Source organism: Rhineura floridana, chromosome 19 (genome assembly GCF_030035675.1).
Source record: "Rhineura floridana isolate rRhiFlo1 chromosome 19, rRhiFlo1.hap2, whole genome shotgun sequence".
In the NCBI taxonomy this organism is placed as follows: Eukaryota; Metazoa; Chordata; class Lepidosauria; order Squamata; family Rhineuridae; genus Rhineura; species Rhineura floridana.
The window spans coordinates 9,458,076-9,482,591 of NC_084498.1; the positions used below are offsets into that span (position 1 = coordinate 9,458,076).

Consider the following 24,516-nt stretch of genomic DNA (forward strand, 5'->3'; position numbering starts at 1 on the left):
AGGCGTAGTCAGATTTCAGACTTGTACTTTTTTTTTTTTTAACTAGAAGCACCCAAGTCTGGTGCAAAATGCTGGTTCAGAGGGGTGACTGTGCACTTAGAATTAAGGAAGAACTGGTTTTCAGTAGGTCAATTGAGCTCATAGTCCTATCACAGAATTCTGTGAGTGTTGGAGAACTCATGCAGATTCAAGCTCTGGCTTATCTTGATGAGCCTCATTCGTGGGCTCCTTATTTGCTGAATAGGAAAAAGAAAGGACACTGGAGGTGATCTTAAGGCATATTCTATTCTAGTGGCTTGGTAGACAAATAGCCATTCCTAACTCAACCCTGTAGGCAGGAACAGCATGGTACCACCTCTTTCTCGTTTTGATGCCCAGAAAAGAAATGTGAAGGGTAATGCCCATTGCCAGCCATCCTGTTGGCCTGGATTCCATTTCTCAGGCTTGCAAGGAGAGAGGTTGCATCTGGGCCAGCTACTTAAATAATAGTACTTTCGTTTATGTGCACTATATGAAACATCTTGCTATTTAATTTCTATAGGGCAGAGGTCTCATCCATTTTAGATCCGTGGACGCATTTGGATTTTTGAGCAAGTGCTGTAGGTACCACCCTCTCTTGGCACTTCTCTCCCCCAGATCAGCACCCCTCCCCCTGGAGAGTTGGGAAGAGAGACAGTTGGAAACCATTGCTTTTTCCATGGTTCTGGGTAAAAGTCAGATCCAGTAGAATGAATCTGAGCCTTGAAAAGCACATAAAAGCTGAAAGAGGGAGAAAGAGTGTCACTCTTTCAACTTCCTCCTTCAGCACTATGTGCTTTTCAAGGGAGAAAAGAGTCACTATCATTGTTACTTCATGACCAAGGGCCCAATGAGTGGTGGCCCTCAGACGTGTTCTGGGCCCTAGGAGATTCCAAGGGTGACGTTCAATCTCCACAGGGAGACTGGAACCACCAAAACATTCAGGCTGTTGGGATCACCCTGTGACATCATGCCTGTGGGTAGCCGTATCTAAATCTAGACCTGAAGGCTACGTTCTTCAGCTTGGGATCTCTGAGGGCTATTGCTACAGACTGGCGTAAGTAGAAGGCCCTGGGGAGAGCACTGGTAGAGTACATGCTTTGCACACAAAAGGTCCCAGATTCAAGCCCCAGCATCTTTACATTCAAGGGTTGGGCAGCAGGTGATGGACAAGACTTTCCCTTCTTGAGGCCCTGGAGAGGTTGGTGTCTCATGTTTATTGAGGTCCTTTGAAGGTTAGACACCTCCTGTTTATACCAGCAGAGGCTTCATGCTGCCTACTAACTGCAGGGGACAGTCTTGTGGATTCCTAGCACCTGAAGAGAGTTCTGAGACCCGAGAGTATGCAGTCCATGGTGGCCAGAAGGCCAAGACCGCATCTCCAACTACAAGGTTCCTGCTCAAAACCCTAGAAAGCCTAACACACACACAGACTTGCCAGTGCTACTGCCAGTAGAAAACGGTTAAATACATGCATGCTAATTATGTCATGACTAAGATAACCTTGTTGCTGGTATAACCAGCAGTAAAGGGCAGCTTTGGTAAGTGCAGGGGGGCATTCTTGGACTTTTGGAGAGACTAGTGTTGCATAGTATAGGAATGGAGAACCACTTCACTTCCAGATGTTGTTCAACTCCAAATCCCATCCACCCCAGCCAGCATGGCCAATGGTCAGGATGATGGGAGTCTAGTAACATCTGGAGGCTAGCCATCCTTACTTTAGAGCATCCCACTTTTCTGTGGAGCGTTGTGTGTTTGTGTGTGCTGGTGTTAAGCAAACCTTTTGTTCCTCTGGCAGCCCTTCTCTTTGATTAAAATTTACATCAGTTCTGGGCTGCTTGAAACCCAATCCTTCCAACTTCCAATCTGTGACAAGTGATTTATTATGGCGTTGCTGGCTGCATTCTGCAAGAACATTCATTTCAGTAATTACAAGAGGCGAAAACCCAAAAAGTGAGAGGTCAACTAAATAAATTTTAACATTAATTTGGACACAAAATGGTGTGGGGAGACAAGAGAGAGAGACCCTCTTCTTTGACACCTCTGCTGCTATTCTGGGAGAGAGAATGGGTTCCCACCATACAGCTGGGACTCACCCCAAAGTCTCCAACTCACTAACAAAACAATGAACAGCATCCCACAGCTGCTATAACTTTTCCTCCACATTTCTTGCCAACCTCAAATTCCTTTCATGCACTGCCAAAGTCAGCTCTTTAGTCTGCTGTATCATTATAAGAGATCGCATTTAATTTAATGGCAAAACTCCAGAAACTGATGAATGATTTATTTTGGATTGTGATTGTCAGGAGAGTAGGAAACACTTCCTGTTGTGAGGAATCTAAGTGATGCTACCTGCTCATCTTTTGAGCCAAGAACATGTCTGTTCAGTAAAATGTACTGCTCTTAATAAAAAAAAAAAATCTGCCTTCCAGATTCAGCAACCAGGGAGGAAAAGACTGACTGTCCAGTCGGTCAAACTGGGAACTATTTTCCAGGCACTCCTCCTAGTCTTGGATACCCACCATCAATGTTACCCATGATAACACAGGAAAACTCTTCTGGGAACTGTCAGGAAAGCATCCAGTTTTCCTCTGCCTGATATTGCCACATAAGCAGGTATGGATCAAGCTCTCCCTTCCCACTTTCAACATCTCCCCTGTCTTCAGCCTGCCTTCCCTCTGCACTTAAAGGTGGAAGGCGGATGGGAAGTTTGTTTCTGTGGTGGTGGGGGGCAGGGGTTGCGTAGAGCCAAACTTAACAGGGAGATTGAGGAATGCAGAATTGTTTAAGGTATCCTACCTGCTGGTCTCCATCAACAAGTTCAAGCAGGGCCCAGTAATCACAGCACCATTCTGAGCTGAGGTCTGCTGTGTTATGATTAATTTTGAGAAGCATTTTTCAGCTTCTCCAGCAGAATTTACTGTTGAGATATGAACACACAACATGGACACTTAACCCCAGATGACTGAAATGGATTCTGCAAGCTGCATTAGTTTACAAAAGGTTTGTCATGCCGTGCAGATCTATCAATCAGTAGCACCATCTTATGCATCAATTCGCTATGTGAGGGAAGGCAATGTGTGAATCTAGATTGGGGTCTTACCTTCCTCCAATACTTATGCCATTCAGGAATGTGTTTCCTTATTTTCAGCAATCTTTCAGGCTGATTGATAGTTGTCCCCTCTTACCTTGTCTAATCTTGACTATTTCACCCCCCCTTCCCCCATTGTCTCCTACCCATCCTTTTCCTTCTATGGTTTGTAGAATTATTAAACCATGTTGTAGACATATTAATGTTGTAAAATGATCCCAAATAATAAAAAGTTCAAGCCAGGAGGTTTACAAAATAGAGGGTGCAGATTAGGGCAAGGCCAATCCACCAAGTGAGGGTGTGGTGGGAGGACTCTGTTGCTAGAGATGTTCTGACTTCCTACTTCAGTGAGTGTCAACATAAATGCATGGAAGCTGCCTTTTACAGAGCCAGAGCGTGGGTCCATCCAACTCAGCATTGTCTACACTGATTGGCAGTGACTCTTCAGGGTTTCAGCCAAGGCTTTTTCTCAGTCCTCTCTAGAGATGCTGGGGATTGAACCTGGGACCTTCTGCATGCAAAGGGTGTACTTTCACTGAGCAACGACTTTTCTCCAAAGGTACAACCTGACTCCAGTTCCACGGCAGGGCTTGTGCATGATTTGAAACTAGAACTTCTTGCACCCTAAGCAAGAATCACAGGGTTGCATTCAACTAAGACCAACTTATTTTTATTTTTATTGTTTGTTTGTTTTGTTTTCTTGATTTATTGTATTTATTGTATTTATATATTGCTTGTTTTTTATCTTTTTGTACACCGCCCAGAGAGCCTTCGGGCTTAGGGCGGTATATAAATTAAATTAAATAAATAAATAATAAATAAATAAATAAACTCAAAACAGACCCATTGGAATTCATGAACCCAAGTTAGTAATGTCTATTAACTTCAGTGGGTTTTCTCTGAGCAGGACTGGTGCTGAATACCACCTTAAACCAGCTAGCCCTGGGCCATTTGATCATTCTGCATAAGCCCCATTCTGGGTTTTGTTCCTTGCTCACTCCAGCGTGTGGTGACAGAACACTGGGAACTGGCTTGTATATAAGTGGAGCCCATTTGGGCATTTCTGCTTCTACTGTCGTCGGTGGCCTGTCGTCATTTGTTCATAGTTAGGGATGGGGAAAACTGTCCGTTTCCGTTTCTCTCCACTTCTCATTTTTCCAGTCTTAAGTTCAGTTCTCCACATTCCCACATCAGTTTGTGAGTTTTTTAAAAAAACTCATCACCATTTTAGTGTATGTGATATTGTAATAAAAAGGTAAAGGTGTCCCTGCACTTGTAGTGCAAGTCGTTTCCGACTCTTAGGGTGACGTCTTGCGATGTTTACTAGGCAGACCGTATATATGGGGTGGGTTTGCCAGTTCCGTCCCCGGCCTTTCTTTACCCCCCAGCGTATACCGGGTACTCATTTTACCGACCACGGATGGATGGAAGGCTGAGTGGACCTCGACCCCTTTTACCGGAGATTCGACTTCCTCCTTCCGTTGGAATCGAACTCCGGCCGTGAGCAGAGCTTCTGCTGTGTTACCGCCGCTTACCACTCTGTGCCACGGAGGGTCCTGATATTGTAATATACATTGTAATATGTTGTTTTCAGGAATATATGCATTTTTATGCATTCCTTACCCTAGCATATGCATTTCTGTACACATTACTTGACTGGAGAACTGCACTGCAACATTAGGAGAAATGTGAATTTCGAAGGACGGCTGCGGTTTGGTTCTGAATTTTTTTTGGAAAGTGAGAATTAGGTAGGTTTACCTTTAAATGTGAATTGAATCAAATCTCCCTCCCTTCCCAACTCATGCCTGTCTATGGTTTCTGAGCCATCGTGGCTTGTCCAAAGGCCTCTCCTGAGGCAAAAGCACTGGTCCCTTAAGTGGTGTACAGTTGCCGTTGTCTCCGTCCCTGGACCAGACTCCCAACAGCACAAAATGTCTCCCGTGTGTAACCTATAGTAAAGTAAATGTGAAGGTGCCTTGAAAAGATTTCTGACTGTATCAGAGAATCCAGTCATAGGACTTTTCAAAGCTGCCGCCATTTCCCGTCATCTTGGGCCTGACCACCTTTCCTGAAGCCAAAACACAATCATGAAAGAGCTCAGCCGGGAGATTTCAGAAGAGCTGAGAGGCTTTAAGATTCCCATTGAAAACATCCAATAAAAACAGTCTACTGTGCATGGAAAAGAAGGGAGGGAAAAAGCCTCCAGTCACACATATTCTGTGGTCGAGTGTTTCCTGCCATTTATTAGCAGTGCCAGTAAATAGAGGCTTCATTCGATTTTTCTTTTTTAAATTTGAGCTGCAGGAAACGGCACGCTCAAATTTTGAAAAGACCCCCCCACCCCGCCCCCTCCTCAAACGATGACATTTCAGGAATGGCGTAGAGCAGTGCTGACAGGGCGGCTCAGCTAGAAGAAGGCAGCAAAGGAAAGCGGAGCCCTTCCACACCCTGGCAACTGGGCAGCCTGACCTGGCCCCCCATGCACCTTTCCCCTTTTTTGTTTCCCGTCATGAGGATTGCTGAGAGAGGGAAAAAGTTGGACATTTAGGCTGCTGACATTTTTTTTGTGGCGGAAAATGTTATTTCTATGCAGTTCTGATGACAGATAACCATTAACCCTTTGCCCCCTCATGTGCTATGTGTTTGGAGGCTTAGATGTTTGTTTGCGTCTGCTGCTGAACCCCAGGCTTTGCTCTTCGCTAAGGCAATGCTTACAGTCCAGTCCCACGGTCAAGGGCTCCAGTTAGGCCAGCATGTGACTGCATGCTGGCCCTGCTTGCTGGTCACAGCTTTCTGCAACCAAGCTCAAGCTGTGTAGCTACAATGCTGCCTGTGGTGGCTGGTGCTCATTGGGACTGGTGGAGTGGAAGCCAACGGTAGGTGGGGACAGAACCAACTAATTCTGGTCTTGTCCCCATCCTCCTCCTCACGGCTAAGTCCTACAAGAGCAACAACGAGACCAAGGAGGAGGACGCTGCCAGCCCCTGGACTGGTTGTAAGAAGGCAGGCAGGTGGGGGCTGGCTGGCAACAGGCTGAGGTAGGTAGTGCCCCACTTGTTCTAGTGGACCAGCCTCTGCAGAGTGTTGCACGTGTGTGTGTGTAATATCACAAACGTATCCATGTTTGGTCCTGTTTGTGCATATTGTCGTCATGCTGCCACATCCCCTCTCTGGCCACATTGGAATCTCTTTCTTGTGCTTCCCTTGCTGATGACTTTTCCAGCTCTTCAGCCCTTCTCTCCTTGGCCCTTTGCTCCTTTTTTTGTGCTTTCTATAGGTCCTTCAGCCTCCTCTGTAAGGCTGTGGGCACACTAGCCACTTCAAAAGCAGCCTGGATGGTTTTGCTGGCTGCATTTTGAAGCCATTCTGCCTTCTGCTGGCCACACCTCCCTTCTCCATTGCTGACTTCAGACTTTTCAGGACCGCCCACAGCAAAGTGTTGGGCCAGTCACTATCTCTGCCTGAGCCTGTCGCAAAGTGTTTCCATTGGACATACCTGGAAGGCACACGGGTTGAGTTTGACTAGTGTCATGTGCCCGTTTTCAGAAAACAGAGGTAGAGACGCACTGGAATCTGCAGAACAGTAAGTATGTCTCTACTCTCGAACTATGCAGCTTCTTGCTAGGTCTTGCTTGCCCCATCTCTCTGGGCACTTTAGCCAATTGCGTCTTGCATCTTACATCTTGACCACCACCACATTATCCTCTAAAGTCAATATTGGAAGTTTCACTTCAATCAATGCCTTGTCTTGCTGTGTGCTCTGAATCTATTGACCATTTGGGGCAATCGATATAGTTAAGTCAGTTGAAAGGGCCGCTGCTTGAATTCTCTCCTTGTTACTTTCCTCAAGTTTAAGCACACCTCTGACTGGTTAAACTGATATTCTCAGGGCGATCATCACTTCCCATTCCTCCTCCTCCTTCCCACAGTTCTCGCTCTCCCTACCTTTTGAATTCAGCAAATATAGCTGATTAGGCTTTCCTATCCACATGTACTTTCTTAATAAAGGAGTTTAATTTAAGATAAACACCACTCTGTCTCATATTTTTTTATATCTCCAATAAACTCTTCTTCATAAAGCAACTATCTTCATATTGAAATATAGAAGGCGAGTCTCTTTCGAGCCCAGATTTTAAAACAAGGGAGGAGGGGAAACCTCTGCTGAAAATTGCAACATGATTCACCATTTAAAGAAAAACGTAGCCAACAATGGTGATGGTGATCTAAAAATAAAGGCATGCTTTATTATATACCACTTCAGAGTGACTCTGTCCATTTCAGGTTCTCTCAGTTGCATGTTTTTCCAGTATAAAGTTTAGTTCTCCATATTTCCACATCAGTTAGTGATTTTTTTAAAAAGTCACCACCAGGATTTTAGTGTAAATTTCTCCTAATATATATTCAGTTAATTTATTAAATCTGTATTCCACCCATCTTCCCAAAGGAGTCCAGGGCAGCAAACAGCAAAATGTTAACACACATTTTTGTATGCAATTTTCCTTAACAAAATGCATTTTATGTTATTTGCACTAATACATATATATTTATGCACACTTTATCATAGTATTTGCGTTTTTGTACACATTATGTGGCTGGAGAACTGCCTTGCAAAAGTAGAAGTGCCATTTTTGAAGGATGGCAAAGTTTTGGTCTGTACTTTGATTTGGGGAGTCAAGAATTGGGTAGGTTCACCTTTAAATGAGAACTGAATTGAATTTATTCCGCGTGTGCTATATACACATGCTTCCTATTCATTAGTAAGAATTTGGGGTTAATATGGGACAGCTTTGGCAATTATTTGCTGTTAACAGAACAAATCCACAAATGGAAGGTGCTTGCAAAAGGAGCAGAAGGGTTGCAGCCAGGATGGCAGGGTCCAGGAAAGAAGAATCATTTAAAGCACTATTTTGCAGCCCAGTGCGAGTCCAAAGTAAACCCCAAGCCTGTCTCTGGTGGCTTTAGCAAGGTGGAGCTTTGCTTGCTTATTCCACCTTCCCTGTCTCAGCTAGTCTAAAAAACCATAGAGATGGTGTCCCATTTGAAAGCCCCATTTATAAGTTACACAAACACAAACACACCCACACCCACTTCCTCTTGCATGTTGTCTTGCTGAGGCTCTGGCAGCCGCACACACTACCTCAAAGTCCTCCCACTGCTTTTTCATTTCCCAATTTGTATAACTTTGGGAAAGTGCTTGAAATCTGTCCTAAGAACAGCACTTAGTATTCTTAGGAATGAAGGGATTTTGCAGGGAGGGTCAAGTCACAATCACACACCCAGATTGTATAAAAGGTAAGATCAGCGGTGCCTTTGCTAGAGAATGGGGAAATGAGAATTCTCTAATTGTGTCCCTGCTTAAATTTGTGGAGGAGAGGGTGGTTGGCCATACTGTATTTATGGAAATTGATACTAAAGAAATTAGTCCCTCCAGATGTCCTTTTTATTGTGTATTGTGATTTATGCTCATGAGGTTTTTTGGGTGAGTATATGCTATCCCACTTTCAATACTATTTGCACCTTCCCATGTTTTGGGGCAGACATACCGCTTCATTTCCAATCAAAGCATATCCTGTAACTTTTTATACTACAAATGTTCTGGGGTTTTTTTTGTCCCGCTTTTGTTTCAGGAATGCCCCTTCAGATGGCAATAATGAGATAACCTCGGGGAAGAACTAAGAAAGCGGAATGATGTGTGGATGACCCAGTACAAATCCACCACTAATGGACCATTATTACACAACTGATATGTAATAATACACCTGCCAAAAACACCAGTCTGCTCTGCAGGAGTCGCTAGGGTGAATGCATGTGTATGAAATGGAATGTTTGAAGTGGGCTGTGCAATCAACTGCACATAAGCTGGGGCATGTTGCTGGGCCACTTGGCTGACATGGAAGAGGTTAGATTCAAAACAGGGATGCCAACAGACACGTCTTTCATGTATCTCTACCCCCCACTCCATTTGTAGTCGAGTTTCCTTGGGGATCACTCTTCCATCCACTCCCTGAGGAAACTGAATTCTTTTGGGGCCACATTACAGAGTCACTTTTCCAAGCCTGCCTCCTGTCCTAAGCAGTACTCCGATGTGGTGTGTTTTCCTTATAATTTCTTCATTTTGGTTAGTAATGTTTTCAGCATCTCCCATCTTTTTGGGGGTTGGGGGAAGATCTTCTCTCCCCACCCACCCCCTAGAAGGAAGCATCTATGTGACTTCCTTTGTACCCAAAAGCACTGATTAGGTCAGAAAAGCCTGCCTTTGTCCAGACTGGTTTACTGTCTCCACAATTCTCGACTTCTTCTAAAAGCATCGAACGGCTTCTGCATTGGCTGCGCTGGGGATTGACACTCAATAAAGCCAATGCAAACTGCTGGGGAGGGGGTAATAAGGCCCAGTTTGGTTCTTGCTCCCCTTGCCAACAATAAAATGCACAACTACCACAGGCAGCTGCATTCCTCACTTCTTTCTGAATCCAGTGAAAACTCTGGCCTTGTGAAATGCTGCCACCTGGCAGGCCAGCCGTAGAATGGATACAAATTTTTAAAGGGGAGTAACTTCACACGCCACCAAAGTCACAGTAATATTTTAATATAACAAACTTTAATCCTCTGAATTGTAAAGTGATGCAAGATTTCAAATTGTCCTTATGCTACCTGGAGAATAACACACCCACAGAACTATTTTACAGATTGGAAAAAAATTTTTTTTTGATGAAGGTAGTGTGTGTCCCTAGCTGACCACAAACAGCAGCCTACTTTATGGGGGTGGGAATATACTGTTTGAACCTGGCCTTCAGGACATGATCTCTTCCACAGAATCTACCAGTGGTGTAGTAAAGGTGGAGCAGTACAGGGGAATGTTGCTCTGAGACTTTGCTCAGAGTTGGAGTGGTGACTTCATGACAAACCTTTTTGTCAAGTGAATGGAGTGATAATGAGGCTTTTGATTTTGTTTGTGACAGATTAGCACACAGGAAGTCAGAGAATGAGGAAACCAACAAAGCAAAAGATGGGTGCTTCTTTCCTTTTCTTTGCTAGAGTTATTTTCCTAGTTCCTAGATTAAACAGTAACACACCGCTGCAATATTGTTTGCATTTCTAACTAAAAAAATAAAGGCTGCACTTCAAGTGGCTGAAGGTCTTTTAATGCTCAATGTATTTTGTAAGTTGGTAGAATTGCACTCATTGGATATTATGTTATGCATTGCTGCTCTTTACTGTGTGTGTGTAATCTATTCTGTATTTGCTTAAGGTTGTTGTCTTAGCTGTCAGTTCACTTAGTTGCTGAGAGGTGGTACTGTGAACTAGTGTGATGACAAGATTACTGAGAGCTGCTGGGCCAGCAGAACAGGGAGGATGATGGAAGCAGGTGGGTGGATGGGTGGGAGGCGGTTTTAACAACCTATAAAAGGAGGGGGTGGCTGGCTTTGGTGAGGTGTAAGGGGAGGGGGGTTGGCAAACAAAGTGAGCAGGGGCTGTCTGCATGTTTGGACTGTCCTTGTGGGCATGGCACCACTGATGTCTATAAAAGAAAGGACAGTATTTACAAGGGCTAGGTCACGGGACTCAATTTGAGACATAAAGCTGATTCAGGGAGTTCTGCTAGCAGGTTTCAAGTTACAAACATTTGAAGCAATACTTGGAAAGAGGATCTGCAAAGTGTTTCTTAGAGCTCTTCCCTGCCACATTTGGGCTTTAAGAGGCCGAGATCCTACAGAGAATGTTGTTCAGCTTCAGCCCCAACTATCATGGCCAATGATCAGGGATGTTGTGGGTTGTAGTCCAGTAATGTTCTGGAGGGTGACTGGCTCCCCAGCCCTGCTTTAGCTTGCAGGTCTGACAGAGCTCTATTTCCAAATAAGTTGAAGCCTCGCCTTGCCTCTTTTTAAGAAATCAGCCATTTGCCCCAGTCTAGTCAGCCTTGAGTGATGTAGAGGTCCGAATACCCACTGCTTATACAGGTTTTCAAAACAAAACATTCTAAAAGGATTAGAGTAATAAATGCCTGTTTCCTATTTTAGACAGTTGTTCTGCTCTGTAAGTCAGAAGCTTGCTTCCAGTGATGGGGCTAAATGCACGCCTTGTCCAATCTTGCCATCTTAAAATAGCAATTTTTAACATCACACACAAGAATCAGGAGAGCTCCATTTTGCTGGCAATAAGCTTTTCCCCTCTCTCTTTTTTTTATTTAAACAGTAAGGCAGTGCTCTGACACTGCAAACCCACAATGCTTGCTTAGTGGGCATGTAGAGCAAAAGACCAAAATAACAACAGTGAACAAAAACTTCACTTTCAGTAGAAGAAAAGAAAACCCCAACCCTTTAGCTGCATAAATATTTACAACTCAGCAGTTTCTATATACAGTCCATTCTATCATACAACTTGCTTTGAAACATTTATGCACAATTTGGTTGTACAAAAGATAGAGATTTCTTTTCCCACCCCTCCCCCTTGTACAGTTCAAACAATAAAACTGTCCTTTTTAATCTTTTTTATGTATTTATACAAATTACAAAGTTGGTAACACTTCAAACTTTAATAGTTTAACATAACTTCCTTTTTTCTTGATTGCACAATTAATAAAAAAGCAGATAGCACAATAAAGATCTATATGTCACTAAAACCAACACTGATTACGCAGACAGTTGTGTATGAAGGATGGCTTTCCTTTGAAGCTAACACACAGTGCTTGGCGCTCACCTTATGTAGAGCTAACAGTCAATGGGGACAACGCTTGTCTGCATTTGGTTGGAACTGTAGTGAGTTAGGTTTTGCCGAGATCTGGCTTGTGAGTGCAAGTACGCACATGGTTATGTGCCAGGCCACTGATTCAGGCACAAAGAAAGTATGTGTGTATGTATCTTTTATACATGCACACGCAAATGGAATAATATGTATACACAGAACCCAAGAGTACATATATAAATATATACACACGCACATGTACGGAGAATGTACAACGTCTGGTAATGTGGGAATACCCTTTTGAAAGGGAGGAGGGGCTATTCCTAAATCCCTTAGTGGAATGTACACACAACCTCAATTTACAAGCAGGGATGATGTTGCATTGTGTTCCAAAATTGTGATTGTGTCGGTCAAGGAAAGACTAGGTGACAAATTTCAACACAGTCTTACAACAGTAAAACAACCTTCTCAACTGTGAGCAAATCCTATCTATCTGTGCAAATGGTTCTGTTATGGATAAGATTATAATTTTATGGGTGGAAAGTCTACAAAAACAAAGTCTGTATATGTCACTTTTTTAAAAGCAGAGGAATTTGGACCAGTGAATTTTTTTTTGGTGGTGGTGGGGGGAGCTCAGGCAGCTACTGCTTAAGATACACAGGACCTTGGCCCTGCCTTATACAATGTCTTTCCTACATGGAGATAATCTGAGTGTAGGGGAAAGTGTGAATACTATGATGTATAAAATGTAGCACGAGTATTATTTGGTCACGAAGGCACAACTCAGGAAGCCATCACATGCACCGGCTTCTTGATTTGTATGCTTGTGGCAAAAGAAGTATTCTCCCTGTACATCAACTCCACAGAGATTATCTTTGCATAGGTAAAAACATTTAAGTACAAGGCCACCCCTACATTCAATAGCTTTGAATAGATCTGAAAAGCAGGGGTTGGAAGCAGCAGCGATGAAGGAGAGGGAAGTTGCGCAGATAACTTGGTGAAATGACCTCAGCATTGCCAGCATCCATTTGAAACATTAATAGACAAAATAACTGCTGCTATTTTGTCTGTTACTGGGCTTGTCGGGGAAGCATGCTCTATTTTCCCATGATTATTTGACTGCGAATGAGGATGATTGGATAAGAGTGAATTATTGATTAGACAGCAGGAGAGATGTTTTTCTGGGGCTAAGATTGACAGTTAATTACAGTGCAGAACAGTCACTGGTGGAACTCCATCTCTGTTAACAGGCTATTGTTGACACTGGATGAAATCCCAGCTAACTTTCTCCTCTTAAGTTATTTTGGATTCATCTTGGGCAATCATGCAGATGAGGAGAATTCCTCTCCTTGCCAGAGTGGAGTGGCGGGGATGTTACTGGAAAAGGTTTAAAGGTTTCATTACTATGAATTGCAGCTCTTGCGGCAGAGCTGTGATTAAGTGGCATTAACCAACCCAAAATGGCAAAATCTCAGGTCTTGTCTCTTGCTAAGACAGAAGAAGCATGTCTTGCAAGAATGTTCTTAGGCACATGTGGCTAATTATATTTCGGTATAAAACTCATTAATCATTTTTCTGCTAAAAATACTCAAAAGTGGTATATGTAAAAAACAATGTGAGTAGGAAGAAGCAATCCAAAGCAGCATGCGTGCACAAAGTTCTAGTGGAAGTTTGATGGTTGTTTCTTCACTTAACACAACTGTGACTTGATTCAGCGTTATGAAGTTTTCAATACACATAGAAGCAATGTAGGCAAGGGAGCAAGTTTTTTTCTTGTCTACAGAGTGGAGTGCAGTATGAAGAAAAGTGTGCAGGTGCAGAGTACGCACACGATTCTGAGGGACCATATTTCCTGTCCAGTTAGAACATTCAGTATCCTCAGGTGGACCCCTAGAAGGAAGGTGGGCAGATTGGTCAGTGGGTCCATTCTGGACACAGCTAAGGGTAAAATGATAAAATGTGCACACTCAGGGCAGTTTCTGTTTGCTTTCTGGTGTGGGCCTCAATTCTCTCCTGACCCTGCATTTCGAGGGTGTATAGAGCTGAATTATTTGGCATGTTCACAAGGGGGTCTTTTGGAAGAGTTGGTGTGCTGGCCTAATCCCCTGCAAGCCACAGGCACTTTGAGCTGAGCTTGCCATGGTACTTTCCTTTGAAAAGAGGAAACAGCACTTAGAAAGGTGTATCCATGCATTGCTGTGGAACTCCTCCCCTGCCCTGTCTTTTAACCTGGTTAACTTCCACGCCACTTTCTTCACAGCTTGTGTATTGGTAGATCAGTGCCAGACACCTAGGCTAGGGCTTTGGGGTTTTGTAGTCTTAACAGCCAGCAAGGTCTTGCAGGGCACAAATATGGAGGTGGGAAAGTGACAATATACAAGAAGTGTAGCTCCATTGTGACTAGTGTTTTAGGAGCAGAGGTCTACAATATCATGATGGAAATGAGATGAGATGGATTCTCTCAGTAGATGTTCTTGTACAGAACTCTCACCTTTTTGTGTGTTTTAAGTACTGAAACATGCAACTGTTCCATTATCAAATTACATGATGTGTGGGAGGAAGTGGGTGAGAAGAAAACCAAAAAAGCAAACCACACTGTAGAAACAAACTCCCACAATACGAAAACTCTGGCAACATGGCACTTGTCTGTTCTTTCAGAGAAGCTGCTCCCTGGATCTTTTCCCTCTAGCGCACAGAATGAAAAACATTTAACACTATTTTATAGCCGCCCTTCTATATTTTAGTGTGAAAAAAGGAAGGAAAGAATTTATGGATTTTTGGGGAAAAGCAAACACCCACAAATAGAAAAACAGAACATTGTGGGTCACAAAAAATATTTAAACTTCCTGCGAGTGTCTTAGCTTCTCCCAAAAGAGACAAAGTTCACTTGAAAAGTGTTCATCATATCATCTCCATGCGGGAGCGTTAACTGTACACAAATAAGGGCCCTGCAGTTGTGACTATATATTTTTATATATATATTATATATATATATACTTTTTTCTTTTTTTAAAAAAAACTAAGTTAATACATTCTACTGAGTTACAGAACCATTTTGTTGGAACATTTACCTCTTGACATTTCCATACAATGGACAAACCCATCAAAAGCTTGCAACGTAACATAGAAATCCTCTTTGTACAGAAGCAGAGACTGAAAAAGCAGCATCTAATACTGTTTTAAAGTCCTTCCTTGCGCAAACACATCTGGCATCATTTGCCAAAGGTATCAAAAATATACCCTGTAGACCATATACACAGCACTGTTTTTAAGAAATGTACTCAAAACAGCTGCTTCTCCGTCCGTAACCCCCACTCCACGTATAGAGGAATTCTTTTCCAATTACAACTCAACCCAGCATTTCTTTCCCCAAAGGAATTTTTTTCTTTTTTGGTTCGTCCTCTGACCCTACTGGCCAGCTGTATCAGAGAATGGCTGCCTGACTCTTCATTTGTTGAAAATTCAACTGGGCAAACCCCCCTCCATATATTTCTATGGATGCATGTAAGGAAGAAAGCCACCTTAATTAACTGTGAAGAACAACAGAAGAAGCCAAAACCTTTCCCTGGAGGGCTGCTCTTATTTTGTTTCCTTACATGACCGACATGCACTTCCATTGGTGCAGCCCCTCATGAAGACATAAAAACAGGAGGTAAAAGGAACAAGTAGTTGAATGAATCCTATTTTCAAGTACTGGATTAACAGGCCACAACTGTGTGCACAGGAAGGATGTGTGACAGAGGTGGGAGCACACACGAAAGCACACACTTGGGCTCTGCAAGCCATCTATGCTCTCTCTTCCTAAGGAGCTTCTTCCCTCCCTCCCCCTCTCCTATCTGGGCTGAACTGGAATCCCCTGAGTGTTAGTAACAGATTCGGTGACTACAGTCCTTGGGGGAAACATTCAGGGCTCCCCACTTGCCCTCTCCCACACTGACTTGGTTTAATTTCTTGCCACAATGGCTCAAGTTATCAGCACCAGACTGGGAGGGAGGACTGGGATGGGTTCCATTTGCTTGGATTTTTTTTAAGGCTTTAAACTGAAGAGATTTTTCGACTCCCCCCTTCCAGATGTGACCAATAATATCAGCTGCCTGGAACAAGTGCTGCTCCTGTGCCTGGCCTCGGCCAGCCATGGCCTGCAGCAGCCAGCCAGAGTCCCCAAGCCCCTGGCTAACCCAACAGCCACCCGATCGATCTGTTCGTTGTTGTTGGGCTTTTCTGCCGTCTTGCTTCCACTCCCTTTTCATTCGCTGTCTGACAGGGTCTCATACTGTGAGACAAGCAGCGGCTTGGGCTCCTCCTCCCACCCGTGATGCTGGCTGTTGGCGTTGCCCTGTGGAATGGACGCAGGTGGTGGTGGGCCAGTCACTAGACCTGTCGGAAGCCTCATGGTTAGCGGGTTGTATGGAAATGGCGTTGAACCTGTGTAGGGACAGAAGGACAAAAAAGGGTCAAAGGGTTGGCCAACCACTAGTCCTCAGGAAACAGTCTTTGCTTGAGACCCATCAGTCCATCTCTTTCTCTGCCTACTGACCTGGCACACTTTTTCAGAATCCTTGCATTGATTCTTGCCTTACTCTCCCACCTCTAGAAGGCATTTAATAGATTTCTAGCTTGCTTTTCAGCGTAAAAACCCTCACAAAGCAGATTACAGCGTACTTTAAAGAACAGAATAAATAATCAAACCATAAAAACATACAATGTTAAATATAAGAAGCATTAAAACAACAAATAAGATAGCACCAGATAAAACCTCAGTTAAATGCAGCGTCTCGTTAGTAGAGTGTTGAGTATTCCTGTTTGTTGTGCAGGAAGCCAGGGTGCCAGCAGTATCTAAACTGATACAAGCAGAAAACCCTCAGCAGATGGTTGATTGCCTAGTTAAGCTGTGGTCTGATGAGGGCCCTGGAGCAGCCAGTGATTGTACTTCTGGCTTGCAGAGAGGAAAGCATCCACCAGAGGGCTCATAGAGCAGCTGCCTGTGGCAAGCATGGCCTTGCTATGATGTCTCTGTTGTGCTAAGCTTCCAGTGCAGCTTCAGGTCTACTAAGGCCTAGAAGGAACCCTACAGGCCACTTGTATTAGTGACTCTGCTCCCTGAAATTCATTTTCCCCTATCTTTGTACTTGCTAAAGTAAACCAAAGTGCTTGCTGACTGAGTGTCTTTGGTTTTTAGCCACTGGACATAGCCAACACAGCACAGACAGACTCCTGGTTACCTGCAGATGATGGCCTGTCCTCCCAGACACGGTTGGTGAGAGGTGTCCTCCTGTTACAATCTCCCTCTGAGTGAACAGATGACACAGACGGTGGCCTCTCTGTGGAGGACAGGCCCGGTCCTGGAGACTTGGGCTTACGACTGTTGGCTCTGGCAGCAATCTTTGGCTTTCCTCCTCCTGGTAAAAGAAGCATCATTCAAACAACCAAATGATGGTCAGATGTTCTCAAATGGCACAGACCAGGGAGGACCTGATGCCCAACTAGCAGTGCCTTAAAAGCAGTTTTATCATGACAGGAACAGAAAAACAATGCTTAGCTGGGTAATTTGGCAATGTGAGAAGAACAGGTATTCCCCACCCCATCTAAAAAATCAGCCAAGAATGTGCCAATGGGCAAGTTGCTATTACAACCTCAAGTTCCCAACATGTAAAAAGAAAACTCCCCCCAGTACAATACCTCCTAAAACAGACTGTGTGAAATCATAAGGAGTGTCCCTTTCTTTTGGCATCTAATAGATGCCAGGCATTTATGAAAATTGAGCCCCCTTTAAGGCTCTGGGCAAATTAAGTCCCTTAGCCTTGGTTTCCATTTGGGAACAGGACAACTGGGTCAGGAGGGAATGCATTATTCCAGATCTAATGTGCACGGCACACAGGTGTACACTATCTGCACTGCACTGCTTTTAATGCAACACATCCTCAGATGCACACCCAAACATACACCCTCACAGGGACGGGCACCCAAGTGCACAGCGAAGATAGACAGCACCTGTACATGCGCAGCCTGTGATCAACTTCTGATTTCGCAAATGACACGTTCAGAAAAAGCTGCTTTCACACACAGTCCTGGTTTGTACACCAATGTAAATTGAACTATGATTTACCAGGACTGCACAAATGTGTGGGCTCCCAGAGAGGAGCTCATAGCTGCTTTGCTCTTTCCTGGTCTTTTTGCTGCCATGCTGAGTTAAGCCAAGGTTTGATGTAGCGTGTTATCCAAACCGGGACTTGTGATCAAGCGCTCTCCTCACTAATCACAAGCTCTAGCCAAGGCTAGTTCTGCATTACAACTCGTGGCTAACAAAAAGAGAGCTTAATCACGACTTCTAGTTCAGACAGCAGGCTAAGCCAAACCTTGGCTTAGCCTCAGCATGGCAGTAAAAAGGATCAGGGAGGTGCAAAGTGCCTGTAAGCTCCTCTCCAGAAACCTGCACATTTGTGCAGTTCTGGTAAGGCACAGTTTGAAGAAACATGGATGGCTGGAGGAGAAAAAAAATCCTTTTTTTTCTTTAAGGGAGGGACGTAACAAACAAAGGCAGGAGAAAATGCACAAACAATGGACACTTTTTTCACAGACCTACATATGTAAATGTGTATATTGACAATATAATCTGATAAACCATGGAAGTAAGTACACAGCTAAACATCAGCAAGTTTTTCCTTAGCCTTAAAATGTACTTAGTTCACACCCCTTTGCTTGCACCCCCTTCTTAATAAGGGGCAAATATACAATCTTCTTATCCTGGCCCTTCCCCAACTTTTCTTCCAGGCATGCAGGGATTTCCTTGTTTTCTTCCTGGCCCCTGTGTGTTTTAACCACCAAGCCTTCCTGACAATTATAAATAAAAACAAAACAAAACAAGGGCAAATTGTAAGTGTTTTAGAGGAACCAAAACAACACTTCCAGCCTATCAAATTAAAGTGTTTCTTATCAAATAGGGAACCAAGATTAATCAGCATCATTAAACATGAAATCACAGAAAGTAAATGCCCAAAGCTTAAAGTGAAGGGGTGGGAAGGACACAAAAACCACCGAAAAGACTAAAAAGAGAGAGGGGTTAATCACACAAAGAGAGGGTTTAATAATATGCCGAAAAGGGCAATGAAGGTGCGGAGGGGCTGCAGACCTGGCAAGGAGGAGGAGGAGGAGTGCATGTCGTCAATCCGTCCATCAGCAGTGGTTACAGGCATAGCAGCGGGCAAGCTTGCACTGGCATTCAGAGGGTTAAAAGCATTGGCACTGAGAGGAGAGCGCTCGTCCCACTGCTCATCATATTTACCCATTAGGGCCTTCCTAATAATTGCCTCCAACCCCATGTTGGTACTGGAATTTTCTTGGACCGACTGGCTCCTACAACTGATTAACCCTGGGAGGTGTGGAAGGAGAAAGGAGGGAGGGGGAGAAATGGGGAGCCAAATAACAAATTGGGGGGGGGAGGAGGAGGGGGAAAGGCAACAAGGGAGAAGGGAAGAAACAAACAGTCAGCACATTCTTGCAAAGCAACAAACTCCGTCATAGCTGTCTTACTGGTTCCCCCAAACCCTGTGGCATAGCCAACTCCTCGCCTGCCTCCGAGGAGATTGCAGGGAGACCAAAAAGGAAACAAAAACTACTTACGGATTTTTGTTTCTGGAATGCCACACACCACACATACACACACACGCATGCCGTTTCTTCCCCAAGACTAAAGGACTGAGGATGTGTGCGCCAGCTTCAAGTTCAGGGGTTTGCCTTGAGCAAAGTGGCACTGTGAAGGTGGCCTCTTGATGTGTTAACCTTGGATTGTCTCCCAACTAAATACTACTCAGAGTAGACCCCATGAGCTTAATGGACCTAAGTTAGTCATATCCATTAATGGGTCTACTCTGAGTATGGAGTATGGGATGGTTCAGCTGCCTGAAATTCCTCCACGTCGAGCAATCCCAGGGAGGAAGGAAACTCTCACTTGATGTACCCCCAGTGACAGGGGTGCTTCCCAGTGGTCATTGGCATGAGCTGAAAAGTCACAACACCTGTGTTCATGCAAATCACCACCAGAGCATTTAATTAGGCTGTGACATGACGCATTTCAGCCATCTGAATGTGTGACGTTCTGTGTGACATCACTGTTTCTAGGCATACTTAAAATAGAGCACTCAGTAGCAGAAAGAGTGGTGTTAATCATATTCTATCACAACACAAGTGATGTTCATATGGCAGAAAATGCTTGGGAGCAAACTGCTACAGACCTGTGAAGGAATTATGTTCTCTCATGGAGAGTGCATGTGCCAGAGAGAGTGAACGCACTCACCTGGAAATAAGCCTTGTTGAAAAGAGTGGGACTTAATTGCCAGATGTCAGAAGAGGTGGAGAGGTTAAAATACCCTTTTGCAACCATTGAGTATCAGTGAAGAGCTCGGTGTCGACAGACGACCAAGTTACACAGACATCCATTCTAGACAGGCAGGCAAGTTTACCAAAACTATATGGGACTCATTGGGTTGCATATAATTAAGTTGTACATTAAAATTGATAGACTTAAGTTAGTTATGCCTATCCATTTCAGCGGGTCTACTCCGAGCAGGACTAAAGTTGGATATAACCCATTCCTTTTACTGGGCTACCTGGATTTCCAACCATGCCTCCCCCTCCCCCTCCTCATCCTTCCAGCTTGATTCCACTTTATGATGGTGGAGGCTGTGAAGATGAAGCGACTACTAATGGGAGACGGCTGATGAAACAGTGGTGTATGTGTGCATTGTGTGGTTTGGTATTGCAATTGTGAGTCATTAGAAGCCATGCAGTTATGGTGCAGCAATGCACAAAGACCAGAGTAGGCACTGTGGGTCAGCTGCTTGCCAATCATTCCCAGGATAGGAGGGACCAAAACAAATCAATAAATACTTTTAAGAAGAGACTGAGCAACATGGAAGTGAAGGAATGTTTTTTTGTTAAAAAACAAAACAAAACCAGCCTATGATTTGTGTCCCACCCACCCAGCAGTCCCTCTATTCCTGGGTCGACTGCTCCATTTTCCACACAGCTGCCTCAAGAAGTTCTCTGGCAGTTAGTCTCATACAAAATTTTTAGACACCCCCCCTTCCCAGTAACACAGCTGAATGGAGGGGAAGGGTTTCTGATATAGTAGGGGTCAAGAGAGAGGTGCTAGCCTGCCGCCGTAACCCTCGCCTCACTTTGCCCCAAAAGATGATCAGCCCTGCCTGCCATTCTTGACTTGCACAGTTCTGTGTGGAATACAAGGGAGAGTCAGGCGCAAGCTGGAAAGGGAGCCCAGCAGTACCTGCTCCAGTAATGGCTGGCATGTTGAAAATCTCCGTTCCGGGTTGCCCGACATCTGGAGGGAAGAAAGAGAGAGAGCCTTAGGCATGCACCATGTTCCCAGGCAGGCTGATTCACACTCTGGCAAACTCCCAGTCATTCAAAAAGGAGAAGGTACATAAAACCCCAGTACTTTTTATCTTAGGGAGCAAAGATGGAATTGAGTTTGTTCATGAAACAACAGAACCCCTCGCTAAATGCAAGGCACTACCCATTTCTCTTCATTTTTCACCCCTACAAAAAAAAATGTAATTGAGAGGGGGCAGGACTCTTATTGTGAATCCTTGAAGAAGCCATAATGATACAGTTGGAATAATGGCGACACCAAGAGGAATATCTCTTTAACTCTCTTGTCCGACACAGTTGTTCTGAGAGAGGCTCAGATTAGATTGAAAAAGTGACTGCACAGCATTTTAGGCTACATTAAAATACAGGTCTCTCTGTAGTCAATGAGCAGAGGGGAAGCATTCCTAATACAAATCATCCATGGCCACTGGCACTCCAGGAAGAGCTGCATTCAGTGGAGGATTGGTGGCTGAATCACATTCAGCCAGGACTAAGAGCACTGATCAATTTATGTCATTCTTAGCAAATGAAATGAGGGCTATCCTCCAATTCAAGAAACTTTGGTTCACCGTATAGCATTCATCACATGCTAAAGACACTTTTCTTTATCCTGACTTTTGACACCTGAGATATATACATATTGACGCCACCATCTTCTGATTGTAAAATGTTTTCTGATTTTAATCTTGTGTTTTTATATTGTTGTAATTGCCCCTGAGAACTTATGGTGAAGAATGGGTAAGAAATCCAAATACTACTACTACTACTACTACTACTACCACCTGATCAATTAATTTATTTGATTATATTTGCATGAAGCTGCATATGAGAAGTAGTCATTTTAACAAGTTATTTCTTTTGATGACACACGCATGTGTCATAGCAGGCATAATCTGAGAAGAGGCATTCCCTGTTCACTCTCACATGCAGCAGGAAAGCCTCGTCTAAAAATGGCACTTGCCATCTGCAGCTTTTATACATGAATTAAAAATATTTAAAATATTTTGACTGATTAATCAAGGACACCCTTTTAGTCGATCAAAATGGTTTGATTACTTCTGTCCCACCTAACACTTATGAGAGTAAAAGCCCAACCATGAGAAGGCCTTACTGTACTCTGCCTCGCTCCTGTAGTTTGTGTTGAGCTTCTTGATGATCTCTTGCTTCTTCTTCTTCACCATGGCTGAATTGCTCTCTGTCAGTTTGCTGAAGAAGGCCGGTGGCTGTACATTGTTTCCTGGAGATTTGGAGCCCATCCTGCATTATAGAAAAGGGCATCAAATTCCTATTGCCAGAATCCTGATGCCATCATCTTCTGCCTAGGCAGCCCTGACCAGAAATTCTCTCTAAAACAGCAAGTGGCCAAGCCTCTGAATCCACTAGGAGTTTCATGCTAAAAGTCTTGCAACTGATGTTTCTGGAAGGTTAACAAGCACGCTCCCACACAACACTTTTCACTCATTTATACACTGTCCAATACACTTGGGCACAACCCAAGGAGCTCATTTCGGTGTGCCCCCAGACTGCAAAGTTAGCAGGAAGGACATAGCTCAGTGGTAGAGCATCTGCTTTGCATTCAGAAGGTCCCAGACACCTCAATCCTTGGCATCTTCATGGAGAGCTGGGAAAGATTCCTGCCTGAGACCCTGGAGAACTGCTGGCAGTCAGTGTGGGCAACACTGAGCTTGATGGACTAATGACCTCATTTCCTATGTACCCCAGGTGTTGCTTCTCACAGTTATGCGCAAGCATGCTGTTGATCCACAGAGCTCCTATCACTTTTTCCTAAGAAATGCTGGATGCATCAATCTATGGGTTTCTGAAAGAGTGAAGTGGCTTTACAAAATGAGCTGTTCGGCTTATGTTGTTCAAGTTAGGACATCCAGCATTCAGTACAAAACAGAAAAGTCTGATTGCCTAACAACATACCTAGGGCTATTCAGGAAACAAAGATGAAAAACCTTGGGCTACCAGGGGAAAATACAAAATGGTGTGTGTTTTGTGTACGTGTGCGTGCCCAAATCACAGTGTGATGCTGTTGTGCTCCCAGGACAACCCAGCTGCTGTGATTTCCCGCTGCCTGTTACCTCTGCTCCAGCTGTTCCCCTTCACGATACAAGATGGGATATGTGGCGTTTTGCACATGATCAGGTTCTCCCATCGCATCTGGTGGAGAAATGGGTTCTATGTAATTGATGGAAGCAGGTGCTTTGATTTGCTCAGGAGACCTGAGGAAGTAAGCAGCAAGACTATGTGAACCACACTGTTCTCCAAGCAGTGGAACCAAAAGGGTGGGCATAAAACCAGTGTTCAGAGCACACTGAAATGTGGCAGAATGTGACTGGAAGAAATGAAGCACTTAAGAAAAATTAGCCCCAATGAGTAGGGGTGAAGCCAGAAAAAGAATGGCTTATGAAGCCTGCAGATTGTAATTACACACAGCAGCTACATTTGCTTTCTTCTGAAAGTGAATACTGAAACTGACTACTACCATATGAGTGTGTTTGTGGTGACTGGTGCTCTCAATCAAAGCCTGCAAAACATTTGGGGGTTGGCGGGGAAGAAAAAGAATGATCCATATCCCAACAACTGCTACTCTGAGACAGACAGAGGTACTACTGCATCAGAACATAAATGGTGGCTCTTGGCCTTGTACCAGGTGGGCCTTTTTCATGAGGTGCTTCCTATTTGCTGGCTATTGCAGCTCACTGGAGCAACACTCTGAGGGCATTCTCCAGTCCATGATATCTGTATACTACGTTCGTAAGAGGAGAGCATGTGGGAGAGATTCTTAGTAGTTGCTCCACAGTTCTGGAACTCTCTTATTGTGGAGACTCAGTAAGAGAAGGGGAAAGGCTACAGCTCAGTAGCAGAGGATCTGCAGAAGGCACCAGGTTCAATCCCCAGGATTTCCAGATAGGCCTGGAAGAGAACCCTGCCTGAAATCCCACACAGTCACTGCCAGGGAGTGTAGACCATACTGAGCTAGGTAGCCCAAGGGTCTGATTCAGCAGAAGGCAGCTTCTTGTGTTCCTGTGAGACTCATCCAAGCTGGAGCAGATTCCAAAAGCACTGTAAAGCCTCTCCATTTGTGCTAGCTTTTAAATGATCAAAGTTCCACTGCCAATTCCCCTCTTATGCTGCTGTAGTTTACATTTTGTTAGGGTTATTAATGAGATTTATGATACGTGCTTTTGAGAGTGTAAGGGAGGCCACAAGGAGGATTCTGGAACTCAATTTGAAGAAACCCAATTACATGCTGAGTGCTATCCCTTCTCCACCATTCACAGATTAGAAGGGGACCAACCCTTGCTGGAACATGTTTTGTGGAGCTGAGA

The 24,516-nt window shown here is 44.1% G+C and overlaps 1 protein-coding gene across 19 annotated transcripts in view; it reads right to left on the reverse strand.

Moving 5' to 3' along the window:
- Positions 1 to 11,253: 11,253 nt before the first annotated feature.
- NCOR2 (nuclear receptor corepressor 2) overlaps positions 11,254 to 24,516 on the reverse strand; it is a 477,973-nt gene continuing 464,710 nt past the window's right edge. For 17 of the 19 annotated variants that reach the window (XM_061603067.1, XM_061603079.1, XM_061603080.1 and 14 more), the window contains 6 exons: positions 23,266 to 23,406; positions 22,290 to 22,435; positions 21,075 to 21,128; positions 18,921 to 19,160; positions 17,014 to 17,190; positions 11,254 to 16,216 (listed from right to left, as the gene is read on the reverse strand). In XM_061603067.1, the coding sequence (XP_061459051.1) occupies positions 16,038 to 16,216; positions 17,014 to 17,190; positions 18,921 to 19,160; positions 21,075 to 21,128; positions 22,290 to 22,435; positions 23,266 to 23,406 (937 nt within the window). In that variant the 3' untranslated portion in view covers positions 11,254 to 16,037. The remainder of the gene's footprint in view (positions 16,217 to 17,013; positions 17,191 to 18,920; positions 19,161 to 21,074; positions 21,129 to 22,289; positions 22,436 to 23,265; positions 23,407 to 24,516) is intronic. The other 2 variants (XM_061603072.1, XM_061603073.1) reach the window with 2 other exon arrangements.